The sequence below is a fragment of the Pteropus alecto genome, unplaced genomic scaffold (genome assembly GCF_000325575.1).
Source record: "Pteropus alecto unplaced genomic scaffold, ASM32557v1 scaffold50, whole genome shotgun sequence".
Lineage (NCBI taxonomy): Eukaryota > Metazoa > Chordata > Mammalia > Chiroptera > Pteropodidae > Pteropus > Pteropus alecto.
In genome coordinates this window covers 11,674,636-11,698,141 of record NW_006431918.1, presented here as the reverse complement: position 1 = coordinate 11,698,141, position 23,506 = coordinate 11,674,636, and the positions used below count along the sequence as shown (strand labels likewise).

The following is a 23,506-nucleotide window of genomic DNA, read 5'->3' as shown; positions in this document are numbered from 1 at the left end:
TGAAATATACCATCAATTCTTTCCGTTATAAATCATTTTTTATTACTATTTTTGAAGTCTACTTAACAATTGTCTTTTTCTTACAATGCAAAAGATGCCTTTAATTTTAAAAAAGAAAATGCAACAGGAATGTTATCACCCTCCTACAGCATTACAGGGAAGGCTGATATCTCCTTCACAATTTCTCATAGCTTTCTTTGGGGACCCATATCCCTCAAATGAGTTTTAAACAAAAGTGTTTTTTATTTCCCCTTTAAAGACCAAGCCCTGATATTGGTTCACTGAGTTTCTTAAAGCATTTGAAAACATTTGCTTTAAGACTGATATATTGCTCTGGGGATTCTTTAATAAAATACATGGTTTTCAACATTACCAAAAAAGAGGGAGGAGAGAAATTATCAAAATTTATCAGTGTCTCTTCCTAACATTCCTCCCTTGCCCCACTCTGGCACAAATCCAAACTTCAACCAACCAACCAAACAACCAACCAACCAACCAACAAAAAGCCATTTTAGATTCAATGATATAATGGTGCTCTAGACAGTATTTGTCTTATATCGGTAAATAAAATAAGACTGCAGGATAACAAACATGCTTCATCCTCATTACAGCACTGTACTTTGTCAAAGTTGTATTCTTACCTTTCAGAGAAGAGCTCACTGCTATACTGACTATGGAAGCTATACAAAAGGGCTTGAGATACAGAACAAGGGTGAAAATACGACAAACAAGACACACTTTTACAGAGATTCAAAGACACTACTTTTTGAATATTCGAGATAAAATCATTTCTAAGGCTGTATGTTTCTAACATTTTGCCTGATTAATTTCCCTCCTATCCTTCACATTTCCCTCCAACCCCCGTCCACTGTGACCCACCTCCGCCCATAGTCCGCTAACTGATCCAAGCATTCCAAGACAGTTACAGGACATAACAGTTTCTTCTGGGGTTTTCATTTGCAATGTTGTTGGCAAAGAGAATTTTATTTGTAAGTCTTTCTATTATACTGACAAGGTCAATTAGTCCTGTGAACTATTGGTCTTTCTGCCTGATAGCTTGGTGAATTATTCAAGTGAAACTATTCATAACTCATAACTGAATGTAGCCAATTAACCTCAGAAACATGACAATATTGGTATCTAATGGGATTTCAGGTTTATCTTAACATACCACAGTAATGTAATTTTCTCCAATTTGGCGGTATATTATTTGATAGATATTTTTCTCAAATTCATTAATTTGTAGGTTATGGTACACATCAAATTATATAGAGTAATTTCTATTTTATGGAAGTTCATAAAAATGTTGAAACTTTTAAAGACAATAATCAGCTATTATGCTTACATTTGCCTATGTGGTTTACACAACTAAAGAATATGAGACCCCTTAATACACAACGTCCAGTGCTCTTTTCAAGATTTCTCCCAAGGTGCAGAAAGCACTACTACTCCCCCAAAGCTAATGTGGAATTGAATCTGTATTCTACTTCAAATATTCAAAATATCTTTAAGTTGTCAAATATTATTTATTTTTTAAAAACACAAAAGAGAATTTGCATTAACTGAGTGTTTACTATGTGATAGGCAATATGAATAAGTACTTTGCAAACTTCATCTCACTTAGTCATCTAAAAGATCCAATGAAACGAGCATTGTTATCCCTATTCTATGTATGAGGAACCACAGGTTTCAAAGGGGCTAAATGTGTCCCCAAGTTTCACATAGCTAGTAAGTGACAAAATTGAGATTAGAAACCAGATTTGTCTAGTTTGCTAAATTGTGGTCTTTCAACTCACTTGACCTGAAAAAAAAAATGAGCTAATCCCTAGTTATCTCCCAGTATCATTTTGTATTAACTGGACCATAGAGTTAATAAACCATTCTATAAAAGAATGATATCCAATCATTACTGAGCAACAACTAGGAGATGAATGAACAAGAGAGTTTTGATATTCATATAATTATATCAACACTAAAGTTTTTTTAACAGTAAGACAATACTCCAATTTTTTCTTATCACTTCCAGCCCAAATGCACTCTCACATATATATGAATGTATATGTGATCTTCCACACAAGACTGTACCCATATGTTACCTGTTCACATGCACTCAAATTCATCCAAACTGTCCCATTCAATACTTCTGGTTTCTAAGCCAAAAAATGGTCTATTATGTCAGGTCACAAAGAAGTGAAAAGCTGTCTTAATACCACAAGTATCAACCAAAGTGCCCTAGGAGCAAATGCCTATTAACAGGAATGTGTCTTGGGCATTTCCAAAACTCAGTTACTACTTTCAACTTCCCTCCTATGGGAGGCTTCAGACCGGCTGGACTGACTCTTGGGGCTTCATTCACCACTTAGTGGAAATGTTTGTAAAAACATTTGTGCAATGAGGATAGACAGAATCTTTGTTAAAAATACTGGCTTGGCTAAAAGTCATGACAATTAGGGTGTGCATTAACAATTTTTTTTTTAATGCCCACTTATACTCTCCTCACTATAAGTTTATTACTATTACTATTATATTAGTTTAAAAGAATATATCCTGCAGAGAGAGTATTAGGGCTAAGAATGAGAATTCAGAGTCATCAATATTAAGCCAGCTTTGCTTATTTTTAAAATAAATCAAAATAAATATCATAAGCACAAAAAATTTCAAGAACAGAGTACGAAATCAAAGTTAGTAAACTACTACCTTAGTTGATAAAGAGAGATCTAATATTTTGACACAACAGATCAACATGTGATCCAACAGATCTTATGTTATTAACTAGGTCATATCAGAAAGATTAAAATTGCTAAACTATTCCTTTCCAAAAGCCACAAAAAAGTAATGCCACTGATGCTGTAGTTTCAAAGGATTAAATCTGTATATTTAATCCAATGCCAATGGAAATTTCATTAAAATAAGAAACAAAAAACTAGAAATTCCACATGGTATGTATGCTCAGTCCAACTGTGAACAACTTGATACTGAAATGCCAAATATCTATATCAATTAAAAAAACACATACACACTTTATGATTAGATCTGGCAGTAGGAATTGAATCCAAGACAACCCATCTAACATCTATTACTAGAACAGGCCTTAATAAAGATAAGTCACATGTATTTAGCACGTTTTGATCTTGTGTAGTCATGTATTAGTAAAGATAAAGCAAGCAGCCATTAACGAAACTAAAGGAAAAAGTATGGAATGACTTATACTGACTGAAAAACCTATGTATTTGGTATACTGCAGATGTTTTCATACATCTTATCTCGATCTTCACAACCACCCAAACAAGATAGGTATTATGATTCTCATTTTTAAAGGACATAAACAGAGGCTAAGAAAGAAATGAGAAATTTGCCCTGTATCACAAAATAAAAACTTCACAGTACCAAGATTCCAACTCTCATCTGACAAACTCCAAAAACCACAATTAAAGCAGCATGTGGCAAAGACAATCTAGAAACATGTTCCTTCCTCTGGCTTAGGTCTCATCCTTCTGTCCTACTTTGAATACAATATTTAAAACCCAGACTGCAGATTATGAAACAGACTGGGTTTTTGCCCCACAAGCCAAGGTTCGAGAACTCCACGTTCAATGGTGAGTACGATATGACTCTAGGGAAACAGCACCAAGTTTCAAATGACTACAACTTCGGGTTAAATGGAGTTCAGTGAGTCATGGTAATTCCATGCTACTGATAATCCTGATCTTAGTCAACAGAAAATTTTCAAAGTTGAATTCTACATTTGCCTTAGACAATTCTCTCTCAACACAGGGCATATCTTCATATAAAATAACTATTTTAAAGCCAAGAACACCTCTCAATGCCTTTCACCAATTTTCTCAGAGAAATGATAAAATTTTGAAATGGATAAAGCTAACATTTAACAACTGGATTTTACAAACTAGCTGAGAATAAATTTGACTTTTTATCTTTTTATTACCTTAAATGTGAAGCAGCTACCTAAATACTAAGGTAGAAGAGTGAATGCAGGCAGTAATTTCTTTTCATTCCTCAGTTTGTTCTTATTCCCTAAAGTGCCTTCCTTATCATACTTAACCTGAGCTTATCACCTCTGGGCCATGATAAGAGGGAAATCATGAGTCTCCTAGATTCTCCCAAGGAAAATTACAGTCCCTTTAGTCATTATCTTCTCTAAGATCACATGCTTAGTATCTGAAAGTGGAGCTGCTAGGGCAGAATCCATTTAAGAATTAAACTTTCTTGGACCCTTTTCTTCAGTAAAGCTAAAAGAGGTGCTCCTCCACTATATTTAAAATAAGCACAAGGCCATTGAAGAAAAAGAAACTGCACAAGTATCAACGTAGGCATGTGAGTAATCAAGACAGATACTGTCCTAGAGGTAATGGAAAGTATCCAAGATTTGTGGCAGCTAAGAAGAAATATGCCATACAATTACTAAATAAATGGCAGAAGAATAAGATTAGTGCACAGAAATATATATACAATCGTCATTAAGTAGGTCACAAATTTAGCTCCATGGTTCTTGGCAGTCAAAGCAATGTGGGCATCATTATTGGTTCTGACACAGTCCAGAGATTCTACTTACAAACAGAGCTATTAAGTTCATTTAATCACATGTGCACATTATTAACTACATAAGCAACTGCTAACTAACAGGGTTGACATACTTCTCCCCCCACCCACTGCTTCCTCACAAGAGGTAGGATTTTCCTATTTATCAAAGACCCTAAATTGAAAGTTCTTGAGTAAAGAAGTATGTGTGTGTGTGTGTGTGATGAAAACCAAAATGCTTTTCCTGAATTCAGATCTGAAGGAAATTTTTAATCTGGCTCTGTATAAAAAAGGAGACTTGTGATATAGACTACATCCTCAACAATATTTCTAATAGAATTATAATAACAAATCTCATAATTTTATGCATTTCATGTAGACCCATGAATTACCACTAAAGTCTATAAAAGCAATTTAATAAAATAATGCAGCCAAAGTATAATATTTATAACAGCTAAAGAACATGCATGTCTTTTAAGCAGTTCCCAATTTTAAAAAACATAGGAAATTCGACTCTTGGAAGAACAGTCTGAAGATCTAAGAATAAGCTTTTAAGACTATTGGCATCACAGTCATTTGTTACACAAGTTTTGCCGTAATTCATAAAACATAAAAAAAATAGCTTTCGGATTAACTTTTGAGGTTTTAAAAATTATATTTAAAATGAGTACAAAACTTACTTGGACAATTAAAACATATGCAATATTTTTTTAAAGGGTTATTCATTTTTCTCATGGATCTCAAAGAAACTGAGATTAGAGGAATAAGTGAAAGGCTAAAGGTATTGTGTATAGTTATAATAAAAAGGGACTCTATATACAAACAACATATATTGATTGGCCAGATTCACTACAATTAAGTGAAATGAGAGAAAAGCAAAAACAGGGCCTTGAAGGATGATACACTCTGTCTAAAAAACTTTATTTACTCTAAGGACACTATCTACCATTAAATAATCACAGAGTACCTTTTCTTCGACTTCAGAGCTTACTGAATCTAAATACCTAGGTTAATTCATATAAAATTAAATTCATTAAGTTAAAAAATATAAGATTATTTTAACTGAGATTTTAAAAAAATAATTAGAGTAAAATAACACTATTTACTATAAACATTCACAGTTAGAATCTATATATTTGCAAATTTGCTTTTTAAATTATAAAGTAGATATATTAATATACTAAAATAGTATTTAGTAGTTATTGGTTATAAGTTTCTATTATGATCATTTTATTTATTTCTATTATAAAATTAGAGATGTTTTCCTACAGGAAAAAAAAAACAAAAAACTGTGGTACTCATTATTATGAAAACAGAAGTTGCCAGCATGTTATAATTATTATTTTATATGAGCTCAATGTGCCAGTCATGCCCTAAGAAACTTTTTCCCCTGAATGATGGGGAGGGAGAATGATGAGGAGAATATATTACATACAGGTTTCCCCAACTATCCAAAAGTAGAGTATTCCTATGAAAGCCTTCCATTAGCCAAAATGGCATTGTAAAGCAAAGAAGCAAGTACCATTAATTTATATGAAAAATTTTTTAGCATTCCTAGGCCCAAAATATAACCTACCAATTCAGACCAAATAAGACATAAAACCTAAAATAACACTAACATATAGTACAATCAGGAATGATAGGATAAATACATCTAATGCTTTATGTACCATTGATCCACTCAAGCACCAGGCTTTCCATTTTACTGGTTATTGAGTAAAATGAGTAATGGATAATGGCAAACTAAAAGAGACACAGTGCTACTAGCAGAATCAATAATAACAGGCAGCTTTCAAGATTCTTTCTCTCTGAATGTTAATAGTGCAAATGGTGGATGCGGGCAAGATCAACACACACACAATGTCATTATTTCATTCACCACTAGCAAAATCTTGATTTCCATCTAGTTTTACGCTAAGTGTAATACCCAATGAGCTCTCTTTAGGCTTTCCTGATACTTTAGGACACATCTTGCTAATGGATGCACAAAACAAATCGACATAAAGTGCAGATGCTCACAGACATAGTTCAGAGCTGTGGCGGCTTGATGCTGGGATGCTGTGTGGTTCCCAGGGAAGGAGCTTGGCGGGTCCCTCCGGCTGCTCAGTGTGCTCGCTGGCCCTATCATGGCTCACTGTAAAATGAACATGGAACCCTATTTTTGCTTTTTGCCCTTTTTCCTAAAAGTGAAAATCCTCTTTGGATTTCTTTTGGTTAGTGAAAACAGGTACTAATGCAGGTCTTTCATAAAAATGAAGCAGAGTAACACTTTTGAAAAACAGAGAATATCTGTATTTTGTTTTTTTAAAAAACTAGTTTATGTATTTAGAGCAATTTTCGATTCACAGCAGAACTGAGTAGAAGGTACAGATTTAACATACACCTCCTGCCCCCTAGAAGCAGAGCCTCCCCATTACCAACATGTCCCACCCGAGTGGTACATTTGTTACAGCTGAGGAACCTACACTGACATCATCATCATCCAAAGTCCAGAGTTTACATTAGGGTTCACTCTTGATGTTGTACACTTCGTGGGTTTGGACAAATATATAATGACATGTATGTACCACTATCGTATCATACAGAGTATTTTCAATACCCTAAAAATCCTCTGTGCTCTGCCTATTCCTCCCTCCCACCACCACCCCCAACTCCTGCAACCACTGATCTAAACTGTCTCCATCCTTTTGCCTTCTCCAGAATGCCACATAGTTGGAATTATACAGTATGTAGCCTTTTCACATTGGCTTCTTTCACTTAGTAATATGAATTTAAGGTTCTTCCATGTCTTTCCATGGCTTGACAGTTCATTTCTTTTTGACAGTGAATAACGACCAATGCCTGCATGTACAAATGTTTATGCTCAAAACATTAGCATTACAAGTATCAATCAATTTTCAATAGAATATATTTAAAAAGCGAACAATTTTTAAGTACATTTCAAAAAGCTATAGTCAATCATCCGTCACTCACTAGCTCATTTCTTCAGCTACACACTTCAATTTTTCTTAAAAACGTAAAGAAATGTTTTGGCAACTTGTAATTAAATATGATTTTAAGGGAAAAAAAAAAAAGTGGAAGGAATATGTACTGCATGTTGATTCCTAGCTATACCTCTGACTTGCTGTGTGACACTGGAGTGTACTTCACATAGGCAATCTGTGTCTCATTTGGAAAATAATGTGCTTGTACGATTAGAAGTTGCTAACTGGTGGCCCTTTGGCCATATTCAGCCTGTGGACATACCATATTTGCTCAGCATGTTTTAAAAATTGCAAAACTTCGCATTCAAATCTAGATTTCTGATTTCTGATTTTAAAAAGTATAATTGGCAACATCGTACCTACATTCCCATGTGGTAACAAAGGCTGAAACCGAATAGTCGCTGTCCCCTTAAATAAGGCATCAACTCTCGGTGTTATAGCACCTGCCTGACTGCTTAGTATCTAATTTTTTTGATGAACTAGATTACCTCTAAAGTTTCTTTAAGTTCCAACCTTCTGACATTTAGAGTGAGCCATATAGCAAAAGCTTCATTTAAACTCTCTAAGTCTCAGTTTTATTTGAATATAGGCATAGTAATAACATCTGACCACAACTTGAGCTTTATTTAGAGAGACAAAATAAAATAGTGAGTGCTAACTGCTTCGCACAGTGATGTGCATGTAGAAAGTACTTAATAAATAGCAGAGGTAACAATACACACAAATAAGGGTGAACACGGTAATTCAAAAACGATCCTTTGATGGTCAGTCCAATCTAAATCACAGTTGAAATGCTGATCCTTTTTTTTCTGAATGCAATATTTGGTCCTACTGAAATAATCAACCATTTGCCTCTAATTTTGAGAGGTTATTAATTCTTCGTTTACCACATTTCGAATAAGAGGCTGAGAAGAAAATGAAGGCCCTGCATGGACTTACCTCGATTAAGATACACGTTAAAATTCTGATAAAATTTTTCAGTAGATAGTTTTCAGTAAGACTTGCTGCTACTATTATTCTAATCAGAGACATGTTCATTGCCAAAAATAAAGATTCATTCAAAAGTTTCTAAAGGAAGAAGGGGCTTCCTAATAAATTAATATACCCATGGGAATGATGGAAAAAGTAAAAAACCATGTACTGGAGAGGGCAGTAAATGGAAACTATTTGGGGTACCAGTCACTTGTTTAACTCTGTTTTTCTCTCTCCTGGTTGTCTTTATCCTGGCATCCACTCTACCTCTTCCCATATCTTATAATTTATATCCCTCTAACTTTAAAACTTCAGTTTGCACGGGGCCATCCACCTTACCTGCCCTCTCCACATCGCCATCACATCAAGTCTTGCTGCTAACTGGCTTGTTGTTTTTTAAGAGTCATATCTCTGACAGAAGCAAAAAAGTAAAAATAGAACTACCGTAGGATCTTGCAATCCCCACCTCTGGGTATATACCAAAAAAAAACTGAAAGCAGGGTTTCAAAGAGATTTTGCACACCCATGTTCATGGCAGCATTACTCAAAATAGTCAAGAGATGGAAGTGACCCGAGTGTCTATCAATGGATGGATAAACATAATGTGATATATACATACAATGGAATATTATTTAGCCTTAAAAAGGAAAGAAATTCTGTCACATGCTATAACCTAAATGACCCATATGAGGAAATTGTGCTAAGTGAAATAAGCCAGTCACAAAAATACTTTATGAGTCCACTTATATGAGGGATCTAAAGTTGCCAAATTAATTGAAATAGAAAGTAGAATGGTAGCTTCCAGGGGTAGAGGGGGCATAAAAATGAGAAAGAGATGTTTAATTGATATAGATTTTCAGTTTTGCAAGATGAAAAAGTTCCGCAGATCTGTTATACAATAATGTGAATATACTTTACACTACTAACCTCTACACGTCAAAATGTTGATGGTAAATTTTACGTGTTTTTTATCACAATTTTTTTTAAATTATCTGAAAGAATCAGATTTGCCCCGATAATCTTTATAAAGCAAACTAAACAAGCATGTGTCAGTAGCAAGCCAATGGACTGACTGGTATATCTGGCAAATTTTTATTAAATACCTATTATTTTTGACAGTATGCTAGGATCTCAGGCAAGTGCCCACACCCTCCCTGTTCAGCTGACCACAGTAGACTTCCCTTATATAAAAGAGGGTGATAATCTGTATCTCTAAAGACTTGTCATTTTCACTTTTGTAAGCACATATTTCTATTGCATTATATCCTGCCATAGGGTTAAATAATGGGGCTTTTTTTATTGTTTTCATTTGTTTGTTTTCTTTGTCCTCGGCTGTTACTACTGTTATACTTCCTAAAAGAAGCAGTGTTCTTCCATAACTGCTGCAAAAGAGCACTTGAAAAAGCACTCTCGTCAACTTCAAAGTTTACTTTAAGTATGCATCGGCAGTACAAAACCTTCCAATTCAAAGCATTATGAAACAAAACAAGAATCTCCTTCACAATCTTCTCACTTGGAACGAATACTATGGTAGGAAAAGCGGGAATTCCTATCATTAAGACAAATAATTTCATTAGTCTCAAATCTATAAATTTAGAGGATATTACTCCAAAGAGTGATGAAACTACTTGCAAGAATTGCCTGTGTTCAGAATTGCATTAAATAAATTGCCTTTTAAAACATATGTAACACAGGCTTATGAAGAAAACTTTTCGGTCTCTACCTAAATGGATACTCCTAGACATTTTCAGCTTCCGTGACATCATATTCTCTTGATTTTCTGTCTCTCGCATTTCCTCTCAGCTTTTTTTTTTAACTGGATAATCTTTTTCTACCCAGTTCTTGCATTTTAGCATTTCCACAGTTCCACCCCTGGCATTCTTCTTTTCTACTTTACACACACCCTGAATTAATCTAAACTCACATCTAAGCTTCTACTTACACACTGATGATCCCCAAATCTACACCTCTAAACTAGACTTCTTTCCTCAGGTTCAGATCCACATATTGAAAAGCCCTCCAACTGAAAAGATACCAAAAATCAGTGACAAAAATTAATCTCATTAGCTAACCGTTCTCTCCATCCGCACCCCAACGGTCCTTAGCTCTGTACTCCAGTTCTGATTAATGGCAACATTTTTCCAGCTGCCAAACCTGAAGAGAATTCTAGATTTTCCCCTTCTATCTACTTGAACCCACTACCCATGCTCCAAGTGTACTCCAGGTAGCAATCAGTCACAAGTCTTTTTAATTCTACTACAAATACATCCCTTTTGAACCCAACTTAGTTAAACCCATAGCCTCAGTTAAATTTTCATAATTTTCATTTGGATATTATCTAGCTGGTCTTCACATTGTTCCAGCCTCAGCATTCCCAAGATTAAACTGTATCAGTGTTTCCTAATTTAAAGTCTAAACTCCCTAGAAGTGTGACAGTAAGCACAATCTCACTTTTGTCTTTATATTTTCACTTTAACAATTACTTTTATTTCCAGCAAGAAGGTAAACTCCTTATTACCATCAAAATAAATGTGTTTAATGACTAAATCCTTCTCCAGTCTTTCTTAACACTCCTTGCCACCTACCCAGCTTTCAGGCATACTTAAAAACTTGCAGTTCTGCCCTTATGTCAGATCTCAGGCTTCCACACCTTTACGCATACGCTGTGTCCCTTTTAAGAATGCCCCCACTTTACTCTCCATCTGAGTAGGCTTTATATTGATCCTTGAGATTCAGTTAAACCATCATCTCTTTTCGACACTTTTTAAACTATTGTTCTAACATTCCATGTGTTCCCATACTCCCTTGGATGTATTTACTATTGTAATTGTTGAGATTTATTTACCTCTCTCTTCCATCAGACTAGGAAGTGCTTAAGGACAGAAAAAATGACTATCTTTGCTGTATCCCCAGTACCAACATAGTGCCTGGCACTTAGCAGGCCCTAATTATATATTTACAGAATAAAGTATGAATTTGTCTTGTGTGGGAATGCCAGACTACATCTCTTTAAAAATCTAAAGTCAAAAAAAAACCTATAGTCAAAGTTTATGGTAAAAAAAAAGATACAAGAATATTTCTCTGTTAAAAATACATATGCTATTTTATTATGCAAACTATTTAAGTTTCAAAAGGAAATATAGCCCAAATGCACAGTTACCTCAATTTCGTTTTGGAAATAAGAAATGCATATAATTATAATTTTTTAAATTGTATGTGTTACTTTTAAGAGAGAGATAAAGGAGAATGACAATTCTGGCCTAAAAATTATGAGTATCACACCAAAATATTCTAAACTCATTTCAAAAATGTTCTAAAGTTACATATAAAAACTAATTTTAAAAATGTTTTCTTTTAGTTAAATTCAATAAAAACCATCTTTCCAAAGGCTCAATAAATTAAACACTCTATCTTAGCAAACCAATTTATGTTTGTGGGTACTACCTACATTATTACACTTTATATCAAGTTCTTTAAAATAGGCCCCTGAAAGGAAAGTAAATCAGTGATTTTAAGATCAATGGACAGAGTCAGAGCCTGTCTGCATCTTCTTGTTCTACCACACATATTAATGAAACTCAAATTATAATAGTAAATGTTATTTTAACAGAAGAGCTGACTTATTAACCACTCCTGTCAGAGTACCATATATAGACCCCCATAGCCACACAACATGGAGAGCCAAAAGGCTTGCCTACATGCAACAGAGGGAAAGTATCATTACAGCTCTCAACACTGAAGACTTGTTTCAAGCCATCTCCTAAAAAAAAAATAATAATAATAATAAAAAGACTTGGTAAAAGCTTTATTATCTGAAGATAAAAACACGGCTTAAAATTCACTAAAGTGCTCAATCTTGTGCTCCATCAGTATTTTATTCTTCTGTAACCACAAATTTTAGAAGCAAAATACTAACAATGAACCAATGGACAACTTCCAAATATGCTGCAAGTATCTGCTTAATTTTAAGTTAACAAGTTGTTTTTCACAGAACTGTATAGAAATAATTTTGAGAACTGTGACTGTATGTCTAATAAACACATTAGTTTTATATTTAAGTACAAACATTTCTACAATAGTTTTTAAAAACAGAAACAATCAGCCCTCTGTATCTGCAGGTTCCACATCTGCATATTCAACCAACTACAGGTTGAAAATATTTGAAAAAAAGTTACATGTACTATGCAGTTAAGCCTCTGAGGGTTGCTCTGTACTGAACATGTACAGCTTTTTTGTCTTGTCATTATTCCCTAAGCAATAGAGTGCAACAAGAATTTATATAGCATTTACATTATATTAGGCATTATACTAATCTAAAGATCATTCGAAGCATACAGAAGGATGAGAATTGGTTATATGTAACTACTACGCCATTTTTATAAGGCAATTGAATATCTGAGGACTTTGGGGGAGGGCGCTCTGAGGGATGACTGTAACTAGTTAGCAAACTGAAAGGACTTTAAGTTTTCTTGGATTTTAGCTGGAGATGTTTTCTATAGTGTTAAAATGGTCCCATCTAAGATATAGTACTTATTTGGTTCCTTGTTCTAAGTAACAAAAATTTACTTCACATATATTTTCTCTTTTGAGAATAAAGGAAAAGAACATTAAACCAAAACATAATGCTAAAATACAAAGGATTTAAAATTTTTTAAAGCAACTATATCTTTATTTGAAAATTTCCCTTGAATAACATCTTGAACACTTGAACATGACTTCTTGCATAAAAGTAACACAAGTGAAAAGATAATGACATAAAGTCTCATGTTAAATGAGTGTTAAATCTCACTTTTATTTAGAAATAGTCTCTTGTGTAGAAACAATAAATTATAAACATCTTATAAAACGTTCTCCAGTTTTTGGTTTCCAATTTGTGTAGAATGGATAATTTTGAAAAAGAAAAAGTAGAATGAGTCATGTAAATAAATTCAACATTGGTGTCAAAAATATTCTATTTGGCCAAACCCAGTGTTAGTATCTTTCAGTCATCAAGCCGAAAGTATAAACTTCACTTCTTTTTTAAGTCATTTCTCATGTGTAGAGGTTAAAATATGCATTCTATAATAGTAAAGAGTCTGATCTCTTTGTAGAGATTTTACTACAAAGAACAATGATCTAGATATATATTTATGCTTCATAACTGAAATGAAGGAAGAATATGATAGAAAAAGAATAATTTTGGAATAAATAGGATAGCCATTAGCTTTTCTCACCCTGAACTAAATTGTTAAAAAATTACTCAAATCAATAGTAAAATTATAAAAAAAAATAGGTTTTTAGAGTATTTCAAGTAAACAAATCCATAATTTCTAGTAAAAAGGAAAACCCATTAAAACACTTCAATACACACTACACCCTCCAGTGGCAAGCATCCATGGAAAAATATAAAAAGATTTAGTTAAATTTTCCTCTCAGTTAAATCAATCCTATAACTAATGAAATGATGGCTCTAAAACCTCATAAAAGTTCACACTATTTTAATCACTATCTGAGTTAGAAGAAGCAAAGATTTTTTAAAAAATAATTTTGATCTTATAGAGGAGTAATATAAGAAACAAAATCATGATCTGCTTATTTTTCCTTAAAAAACAAAGTGCTATCAGATTCTTATTTCTTTAACTTATAAAGGAAAAAGAGTAAGAATACATCACATAAAGATGTATAAATAAAAGATGAAGTATCTTTTATATCATGAGCTGCAAAAGCAGCACTAATATTTTAAAGCAAAATCTAAAAATTATGGTTCCTTAGTGAGAACTGTGGCAGAAAAGCAGTATGTTCGTTAAGTTTTTCAGGAAAACAACTTACATTATCACCTGGTAATATTTAGTATTACTAGTCTCATGAGGTTATGCGGTCACTACACAGAAATATAAATACACTTAGAATAAAATTAAGAGGCTACCTAAAAGAGCCTTTATTCTATGTGGCTAATGTTTTAGCGCTTAAATGATAAAATAGAAGCAAAGATTAGATTAAAAATATTCCACAATGGTCTAAATATCATTTAAATTTTCTCTAATTTACAACAGAATAAAAGACATTTATAAATATAGAAATCATGTATGAAGATGTAAATTTTCCAAAATGCATCAAAGAATTTTTGAATACACAGACATAGACACACACACACACTCAGACCCTTGGAAAAACTAGTACAACTTAAGACTATTTGAGGTATTGAACTTATTAACTAGGACATGAGACTAACAATTAAAGGACAACAGTGACATCTAGCGAACATTTCAAATACATACCACACATATTTCGGATCGAAACATTTTATTTCTAGTGTTTCACGTATTTCAACCTGACTGAGCAATTATATGACGAATCTTAAGCTTTAAAGCAAAACAAGATGATTCTGTTCTCAAAAGGTTTCTCAATATTAGTGACTCAATCATGTGATAAATAGAAAATGTAGAGACAGGATCTGAATAGAAACACTAAGTCAAATGAGAGTGCAGGCCACAAAAAAACTGGAAGCCTTCCAAAAATGAAGGGTCTTCTCAGATCTCTCTAAACCAAGCAATTTTCAAAGATTTTAATGATTATTTGAGCTTATGATTTTGACAAGGAAAAATGCCAAAGGCCTGAACTTCACAGGTATACAATTCAAAATTATTGAAAATATCTCTCAAAAGTAAATATTTTGAACTTATAAAATTCAGGTCACAAAAGCACTGTCTTAATAGCTTCGAAAAGTTATACAAAGGATAAATAAACTGTGGTATATTCAAACAGTGGACTACATCTCGGGAATAAAAAATGAAATAATAATACATGTAATAACACGGATTAATCTCAAAAAACAGGTTGAGTCAAAGAAGCCTTACACAAAAGTTACACCCTGTATGATTCCACTTATATGACATTCCAGAACAGGCAAAACTGATTTATGGAATGAATACACATATACATACATACACAAAATCAGAAAAATAGTTACCTCCGAGAGTAGGATGAAGATGGAGATTGACTAGGAAAGGATATGACGAAATTTTCTGGGGTAATGGAAATGTTCTGTGTCTTAACAGGAATTGGAGTTACACAGGTATGTGCATTTGTCAAAAAGCACCAAACAATAGACTTAAGATCTGTGCAAAATTTATATAAATTTTACCTTAAAAAATGAACCTTAAGCAAATACTAATAATTCCAGTTATATATCATGCTGAAGTATTTGGGGTTGATATGTACAGATATCTGCAACTTACTTTGAAACACATATAAAAATCAGATGGATTGACAAATTATAATAAAGCAAATACAGTAAAACATTAACAAATTGTAGAATCTAGAAGGTAAGTATACTGGGATTCACTATACAATACTTCACCTTTTCTGCATGTCTGAAAATTTCCATATTAAATATAAGAGAAAATAAAGACAATTAGAATTCAAAAGAAAATAAAAAATACTATAAAAAAATTAAAAATGTTTTCTTAAATACCAACAACTTTCGTTTGACACATTTACATTTTAATCTCTCTAATCTAATATTAAATGTGACTATCTTCTAAAGAGCCTGAGTTACAGGATAACATATACATTTAAACTTGAAAGACATACCCGAATTTCTTGAAGGTTGTGGAAATTATTTCCTACTCTGACTGAGATCTTGCTTGGAGTATAGCTTTCATCAGATTTGTAGTCTGCATAAATACATAATGTCTTCACAGTTGTTTTTCTTCTAAAAGCAATAAAGTAAAAACAACATGACCTTTATCATGTGGCGAGATTATATCTAAAATATCTTCTGATTTTAAAACTCATAGTTTGCTAAAATGAGTATTTAAATCAACAATTTCCATGTCTTTTACTTTTAACGATGAAAACGAAGAACATGTAAAAATACAGATACACATTTTACTTATATCGACATCTCTTATCTAGACATGGTCACGAACCAGATGTGAGCAAAGAAGGAACAATTAAGCCGAATTAGGCACCTTAGAGTACAAACAAGCACTAAGAATTTCAGTCCTCTTCATTTGTATTTTAGACAAAGAAATTATTCTAACAAGCTTGGTTTTTTTTACTAATTACTTAAGTTCCTATGTTAATACTTGAAAATAATTAGCTAAGTGAAAAATTAAGCCCAGTAAAGAAAAAAGCAATTTTTTTAAAAACAAAGTATAACTTCTTCCTTAATACAAGAAATAAAACTCTGCTATTTTTTAAATATACATATTTAAAAAGATAAACAAAGACTATATAACAGAAAATTAATCTCAGAAAAAAATGCAAGTGACTAAAAACATGAAAATATGTTCAATATCTAATAATCAAAGAAATAGAATTTAAAACACATAGACATTAGCTTTGTTATATTGTAAAATATTTAAATGAATGATAATACTCAAATTGATTAGAAAAGGGTACTTTCATAGCCACTTAGTCAGTATACAACCTCTGACCCACAATTTCAACTTCTAAGAATGCATTAAGACAATACTACTACTACTACTTAAAAACGAATACAGAAAAATGTTTATTGTCCTGAGGTTAAATTATTGAAAAGTTACAAACAACTAAATATATATCTCAGCAGAAAATTAGTAAAATACATTATATTATATCCATTCAATGAAATACTATACAACTATTTAAAATAATCATACAGATATATAGAGTAGGAAAAAAGCAGATTACAACACAGTATATGCAGAAGGATCACGTTTTGGGGCAAACAAAATATTTTAAAGGCCTATAAAACTGTGTGTGTGTGTGTGTTGTGTGTGTGTGTGTGTGTGTGTGTGTGTGTGTGTTGTGTGTGTAGAGGGAAGGAGGAGAGAGGGGGAGGGAGAGAGGGAGAGAGAGAGAGAGAGAGAGATCTAGACAGACTCATACAAAAACAGCAAAAATTACTATTTTGGTAGGGTAGAACTATAGGAGATATTTATTTTCTTCACGATTTCTATATTTTCTGTATAATTTTTTACAATAAGCATGTGTTCTTTTGGTCATTAGAAAAAAATAGACAATTTTAAACATCAACCAGAAAAACATTAAGAAGTCTATTTAAATGTGCTTTAACAGTTCAGTTCTGGTATAAGCTGGCACTAACTTAATGACAATGAGTTCCTTGAACAGAAGTAGTCTGTGTCAAAAGTCAACCTATAAAAACAGCAGGGGATCTGTAGCTCTTAGTGAGGGAACCAAACTTCTGCAGCCCAAGCCATTAATCAAAAGGAATGGGGAAAGTTAAGGACTTTCCCTCAAATAATAAAGACAGATGAAGATGTAAAACGCTAAATACTCAGAAACTGCTGACAGGATAAATACCACTACCAGGTTTTCAAAAGAGGTCAGAGGTATCAAACTGACATCTTTCTGTTTCTGCTGGGCCAGGAAGGAGACATGAGAGGAAGCAGAGGAAGAAGGGGAAATTTTGAAGGGCATGCCAAAGATTTTTTTCCCTGATGAGCCATAAGCAGGCAGTGAAAGGTCTTTCTTATTAGAGAGATCAAAGATCACAAAGAGGACTTTTTTTTTTTTAACAAAAGCAGATCTAAAGGCCAAGTTCTTTGCTCAGAATAATTTTATCTATGAGTTATGAAATTCAGGATAACTTAGTCACTGGAAACTACAAGATAATCAGGGTGAAGTTAGAAAGACAAAGAATAATAACACTATCATTTAAAAAAAGAGAAAACGGCAGTAGCAGCAAATAGCAAGTGAATACTTTGTGTCTGGCCCAGGAGTAATGTTTTACATGTATTATCTCATTTACTCCTCAACCTTGTGACATAGGAGCTATTATCACCTTCATTTTATTGATAAAAAATATATATAACACTCAGGTTTATAACTGGCTTAAGGTCTAAAGGCTAGTAGTAGGTGGGCACTGTTGGAGTTCGAATGCATGTCTGTCCGCCTGACATGATCTTAACCACGATTACCTTCCTACTAATTGTACTTAGCTTACTCAACAGTCATTGACAGCAGTTTACAGTAATATGAAGGTGTTTGCAGTTCTTTAAATTTTATCTACACAATGAGATTTTATCCTAAGGTCCCTGTATCCCAAGAAATCACATGTATAATTTATGCTATATACACAGCCTCACTAAATTGGCAAAGAAAACTGTGACCTCACCAAAGGTTTAAAACTATTAGTCTAAAAGGTACCCATAAAGCCTTTTAAAATTATTTTTAAATTTTATCTCATAGTAAAATAGTATTGCATAGAAAATTGGGCTCTTTGTCAAACATGGGAAGATTAAAATAAAAGCGGCTTATGAAACACAGTGTCATCTACTCAAATTGCTCAAATCATCATTACAATAATAAACTGAATTCTTACTATATGCCAGACATCCTGCTAAACTCTTAAGACAAGGTATTGTAGGAAGGAGAAGAGAAAGGGTAATACTTCCCCATTTCTGACAGCATAAGTAACACTCCCCGCCTCTTTCTATTCCTTTGCCCTCTGCTCTCCTTTTGCTGAGAAAGAGTTGCTGACAGGAAGCAAACATTTACTTCGATCCTTCTTGCCACAAATTTAAAAGGGGCAGGCTCTACCTGGTCCAGTGCTTTCGTAACTGGATGGGTAAGTTGGTTTCATTCTAGGGTTCAAAATTAAGAAACACGCTTGACTGTAGATATAAGCCCTCTTCTCAAACATTGGTTTTGTCAGTTTTACAGTTATATTTTGGTCTCCACCTGCTGACTCTTGAATAAATTGTCAATTGATTTGGAATTGATTTGGAAGACATTAGTGACAGCTACTCTTAGCCAACCTAACAGTCCCCTCTCTCTTCTTTCTTCATAACATCCAGCAAGCCTACATTCCCCAGCTTCCTTTAAAGCTAGGTATGACCATGTGACTAAGTTATGACCAGTAAGATTTAAACCGAATAACTGTGTGTTATAAAAAAGTTTCTTTAAAAGGAAGACATGTCCCTTTTGCCTTTCCCACCTACTCCTTCCTGCTGCCTGGGAAACAGACATGATGAGTGAAATTCCAATAGGCATCTTGGATCATGATGTAATCTTATGGATAGAATCCATGAGCTAAGAATAGTGGACTGGAAAGCGAAGTAATCTGGGTCCGCAACATACTGTGGGGCTGCCATACCACTCCTGCACTGCCGGGATCCTCTTGTATGAAGAGGTAGATGAAATAAATTTCCACCTTGTTTAAAACACTGCTGTTAGAAGTTCTGTTACTAGAAGTTCTTATTATCATTTAATATAACATTGTTATGCCCACATTACAGATGAGAAAACTGAGGTTCAGATCAGGCTAAGCAACTAGTCCTCATTTATACACCTAGTAAATCATAGTCCCAGAATTTGAATCCAGGTCTGTATGACTACACTATATAAGAGCAACTACAAACTCGTGAGAAAGAAGACTTAAAATTAAAACAAAATAGTTATAAAATTTTGTTTATCATTTCCTGTTAACATGCTAGATATATTAACAAAAAACTGAGACATAAAATAAACAAAGAATCCCCATACTTTCCTAAAATGAAAAGCAAACAAATGAGATATATACATACACATATATGTATGTATAAAAATTACATATAAGTCTACAGCCATGAGACCCTGCATGTGTCCGATCGCATCTAACCTTGGTAGCTAAGCAGGGTCGGGCCTGGTTAGTACTTCGTTGGGAGACCACCTAGGAATACCAGGTGTTGTAGGCGTTAAAAAAAAAAAATACATATATGTACACACATACACACACATATATAGATATAAATGATTACATTTCTTCTTTGTTCCTAGTACAGGTGGAAAATGCCCTCTTTGGGTAAAAGTTTGTTTCTAATCAATGTTAACAGGATGCTAAAGGGAAAGTTTACACTGAAGATTAAGACAACAAAGACCATGTTTTAATAGGACATATAAGCCTTTAATGCAAAAATTGCAGCAGATATGGTTAAAAAGAAAACCAAAACAAACAAGCAAAAAGTCAGGGATGTCTCCCCATTCAGGAGTAACTGTTACAGAACTTGCCCTCCCACTATGAACTAGAATAAACAGACAACATATATGAAAAACTGTCTGCAGACGTTGAACAGGCAGCATAGGACGGAGTCCCGAGAGAATGGAAACAGAGCAGGTGAGCCCCATGAAGAACCTAACGGAATCTTGCCGACTCACAGAGTTGAGGAAGGAGCTACACTGAGAAGAAAATCCAGAAACGTGCGAGGAGTCCCCTTGAGTCTTTGAATGAATACCAATCTGCACATGCATAGGATGACACTGGACGAAGACATGCAAAAATCAGCAACTGCTGGGGAAAGAACAATTACTGGGAAGCAGTAAGCCAAAACATTCCCAGAGGTCACACAGGGCAGGGAATCAACAACCAAAGTGGAGATTCCAAGTATCTCTTCAAATATCTAGGACATTCATTTGAGATCCCAAAAGATCAAGCCTTAGCAAACAGAGAGGCTAACCTTGCCCTAGAGAAGTGACCTTAAAAGAGTGGTCTGGGAACCTGGGGGTACTTCAAGACTCTTGCAGGGGACCACATGGTCACAACTATTTTCATAATAATACTAAGATGTTATTTGCCTTTTTCAGAATCATTCTCTTATGAATGAATATACAGTGGAATTTTCCAAATGCTATCTGACATGGGATGTTGTAAAAGATTTAATGAAAAAGCATATATGAGACTCCAGCTGTCTTCTCTTAAGCAAAACACCAAAGACACACACACACACACGCACGCACGCACGCACGCACACAAACACTTCTATTTTTTGTTTGTTTTGGAAGAGACAGTGATTTTTTTTCATTAAAAAATGTTATTTATGTTAACATATAATAGGTTATTTAATTTTAGATGAATAAATACTTGAAAATTCCTCAGCTATAATATCTAATATGGTAAAGATTTATACAAAAAATAAACAAAAGATCTTTAGAGACCTCCATAAAAGTTTATAGAATGATATAAAACCTAAAAGTTGGAGAACTGGTACCCCAGAACAGGGATCGGCAAACCACACCTCACAGGCCAAATGTGGCTTGCCACTTATTTTTATAGTTTTATTGGAACAAAGCAACACCCATTCACTTATATACTCTTCACAGTTGCTTTTGCACTGCAATGGCAAAGTGGAGTAGTTGTAACAGCCTAAAATATGGTTTGCAAGGCTCAAAATATTTATTATCTATCCTATTACAAAAAGTTTGCTGACCCCCATGCTAAAGGGTACTCTAGACCCACTGTAAAGAGGCTTAAAGCCAAGGATCAAAAAGATCAGATTGATTCTTGACTAATTTAACTGCCTGCCAGAATAAAGTCTAATCCTCTTTAAAAAGCCAAAAATATTAGTACTCAACAAGGTAAAATTTACTATATCCAGCACCTAATCAAAAATTACTACAAAGAATCAGAAAAATATGACCCATAATGAGAAAAAAATCAGTCAATAAAGACAGATATAGAAAAGACAGATGATGGAATTAAAAGACAAGGACTCAAAGAGAGTAAATATGAATATCTACCTATAATCTACCTAAAAGTGTACAACAAACCACTTCAAAATTTAGTGGCTTTAAAAAGGTCATTATTTTGTTTATGAATCTGGAATTTAGCCAGGGCTCAGAGAATGGAAGGCTCCACACAGCGTCAGATGTGGCAACTTGACTTGAGATCTGAAGGATCTACATCCAAGATGGCTCATTAATATGGCTGGCAAGTTGGTGCTGGCTGTCAGCTGAGAGCTTAGCTGAGGCCTTGGGCTTTGCTTCATTTCTTTATGGGCTTCTCCATTTCATGTGAGTTTTCTCACAGCATGGTACATAGGCATTGAGGGAGAGAATGACTTAAAAGAGAGAGAACAAGGCAGAAGTTGTATTGTCTTTTATGACCTAGCCTTGGGAATAACAATATGATAACATCCACACTCTATTAAGCAAGAAATCCACAAGGCCTGGCCAGATTCAAGAAGATAACACAGATGCCACCTCTTGATTAGATAGTAGCAAGGTTGTAGAAGAGCATGCACAATTGCAACAGGAAATAATGTCATAAGCACACTGGAAAATAAAGCCTACCATTAATATGTTCAGAAAATTAAAAGAAAACTTTAAAATGAGATAAAAGATAAAATGGAATTTCTAGATAGAAAAAAGAAATCTGAAATAAGAAATTCGTTGGATGGGATTAACAGCAGTCTAAACATTATAGAAGGCAGTGGACATAATGATATAACTATAGAAACTTTTCAAAATGAAGCATAGAAAACAAAAAGCTCTCATCCACCATTAAAATGAATAGATATCAATAGTCTATAAGACAGTATAAAGCAGAATAATATGTAAATGGAGTCTCATACCTATGATAAAGTTTAATTTATAAATTAGGCACAATATCTAATAATAAAATAGAACAATTATAACCAATCAATGAGATATCACACCAAAGGAACAAGCAACATAAAAAAATTAGACTTCATCAATATTAAAAACTTTTATAAAAAGGCAACCCACAGAATGGGAGAAACTATTTGGAAATCACGTCTGATAAGGAATTAATATCTAAAACTCAACAAGAAAACAAAAAACCCAATTCAAAAATGGGCAAAGGACTTGAATAGCCATTTCTCTAAAGAAGATATCAAATGGCCAATAAGACATGAAGTGTCTCAACATCACTAATCATTAGAGAAATACAAACCAAAACCATGAGATACCATTCCACCCATTAGGATGGCTATTATCAAAAACGACAATAACAACAAAAACAGAAAACCAGTGTTGGCATGGAGGTGGAGAAATTGGAACTCCTGTACATTGCTGGTGTGAATGTAAAATGGAGCAGCTGCTATGGGAAACAGTAGGGCAGTACCTCAAAAAATTAAACATACAATTACCATTTGATCCAGCAATTCCACTTCTGGGTATATACACAAAGGAAATAAAATCCACTATCTTGAATAGATATGTGTACCTTCATGTTCACTGTAGCATTACTTAATTTTAGTAGCCAAGAAATTGAAAATGCTAAGGGTCTGTTGACAGGATAAAGACACTAC

At 33.7% G+C, this 23,506-nt stretch overlaps 1 protein-coding gene and 1 pseudogene across 4 annotated transcripts in view; one reads left to right on the top strand and one right to left on the bottom strand.

Annotated features, from left to right (window-relative positions):
• ANAPC10 (anaphase promoting complex subunit 10) overlaps positions 1-23,506 on the bottom strand; it is a 261,204-nt gene that overhangs the window by 225,644 nt on the left and 12,054 nt on the right. For all 4 annotated transcript variants that reach the window (XM_015585067.2, XM_006906291.3, XM_006906290.3 and 1 more), the window contains exon 4: positions 16,065-16,185. In XM_015585067.2, the coding sequence (XP_015440553.1) occupies positions 16,065-16,185 (121 nt within the window). The remainder of the gene's footprint in view (positions 1-16,064; positions 16,186-23,506) is intronic.
• Positions 20,037-20,155, top strand: LOC112475159 (annotated as a pseudogene).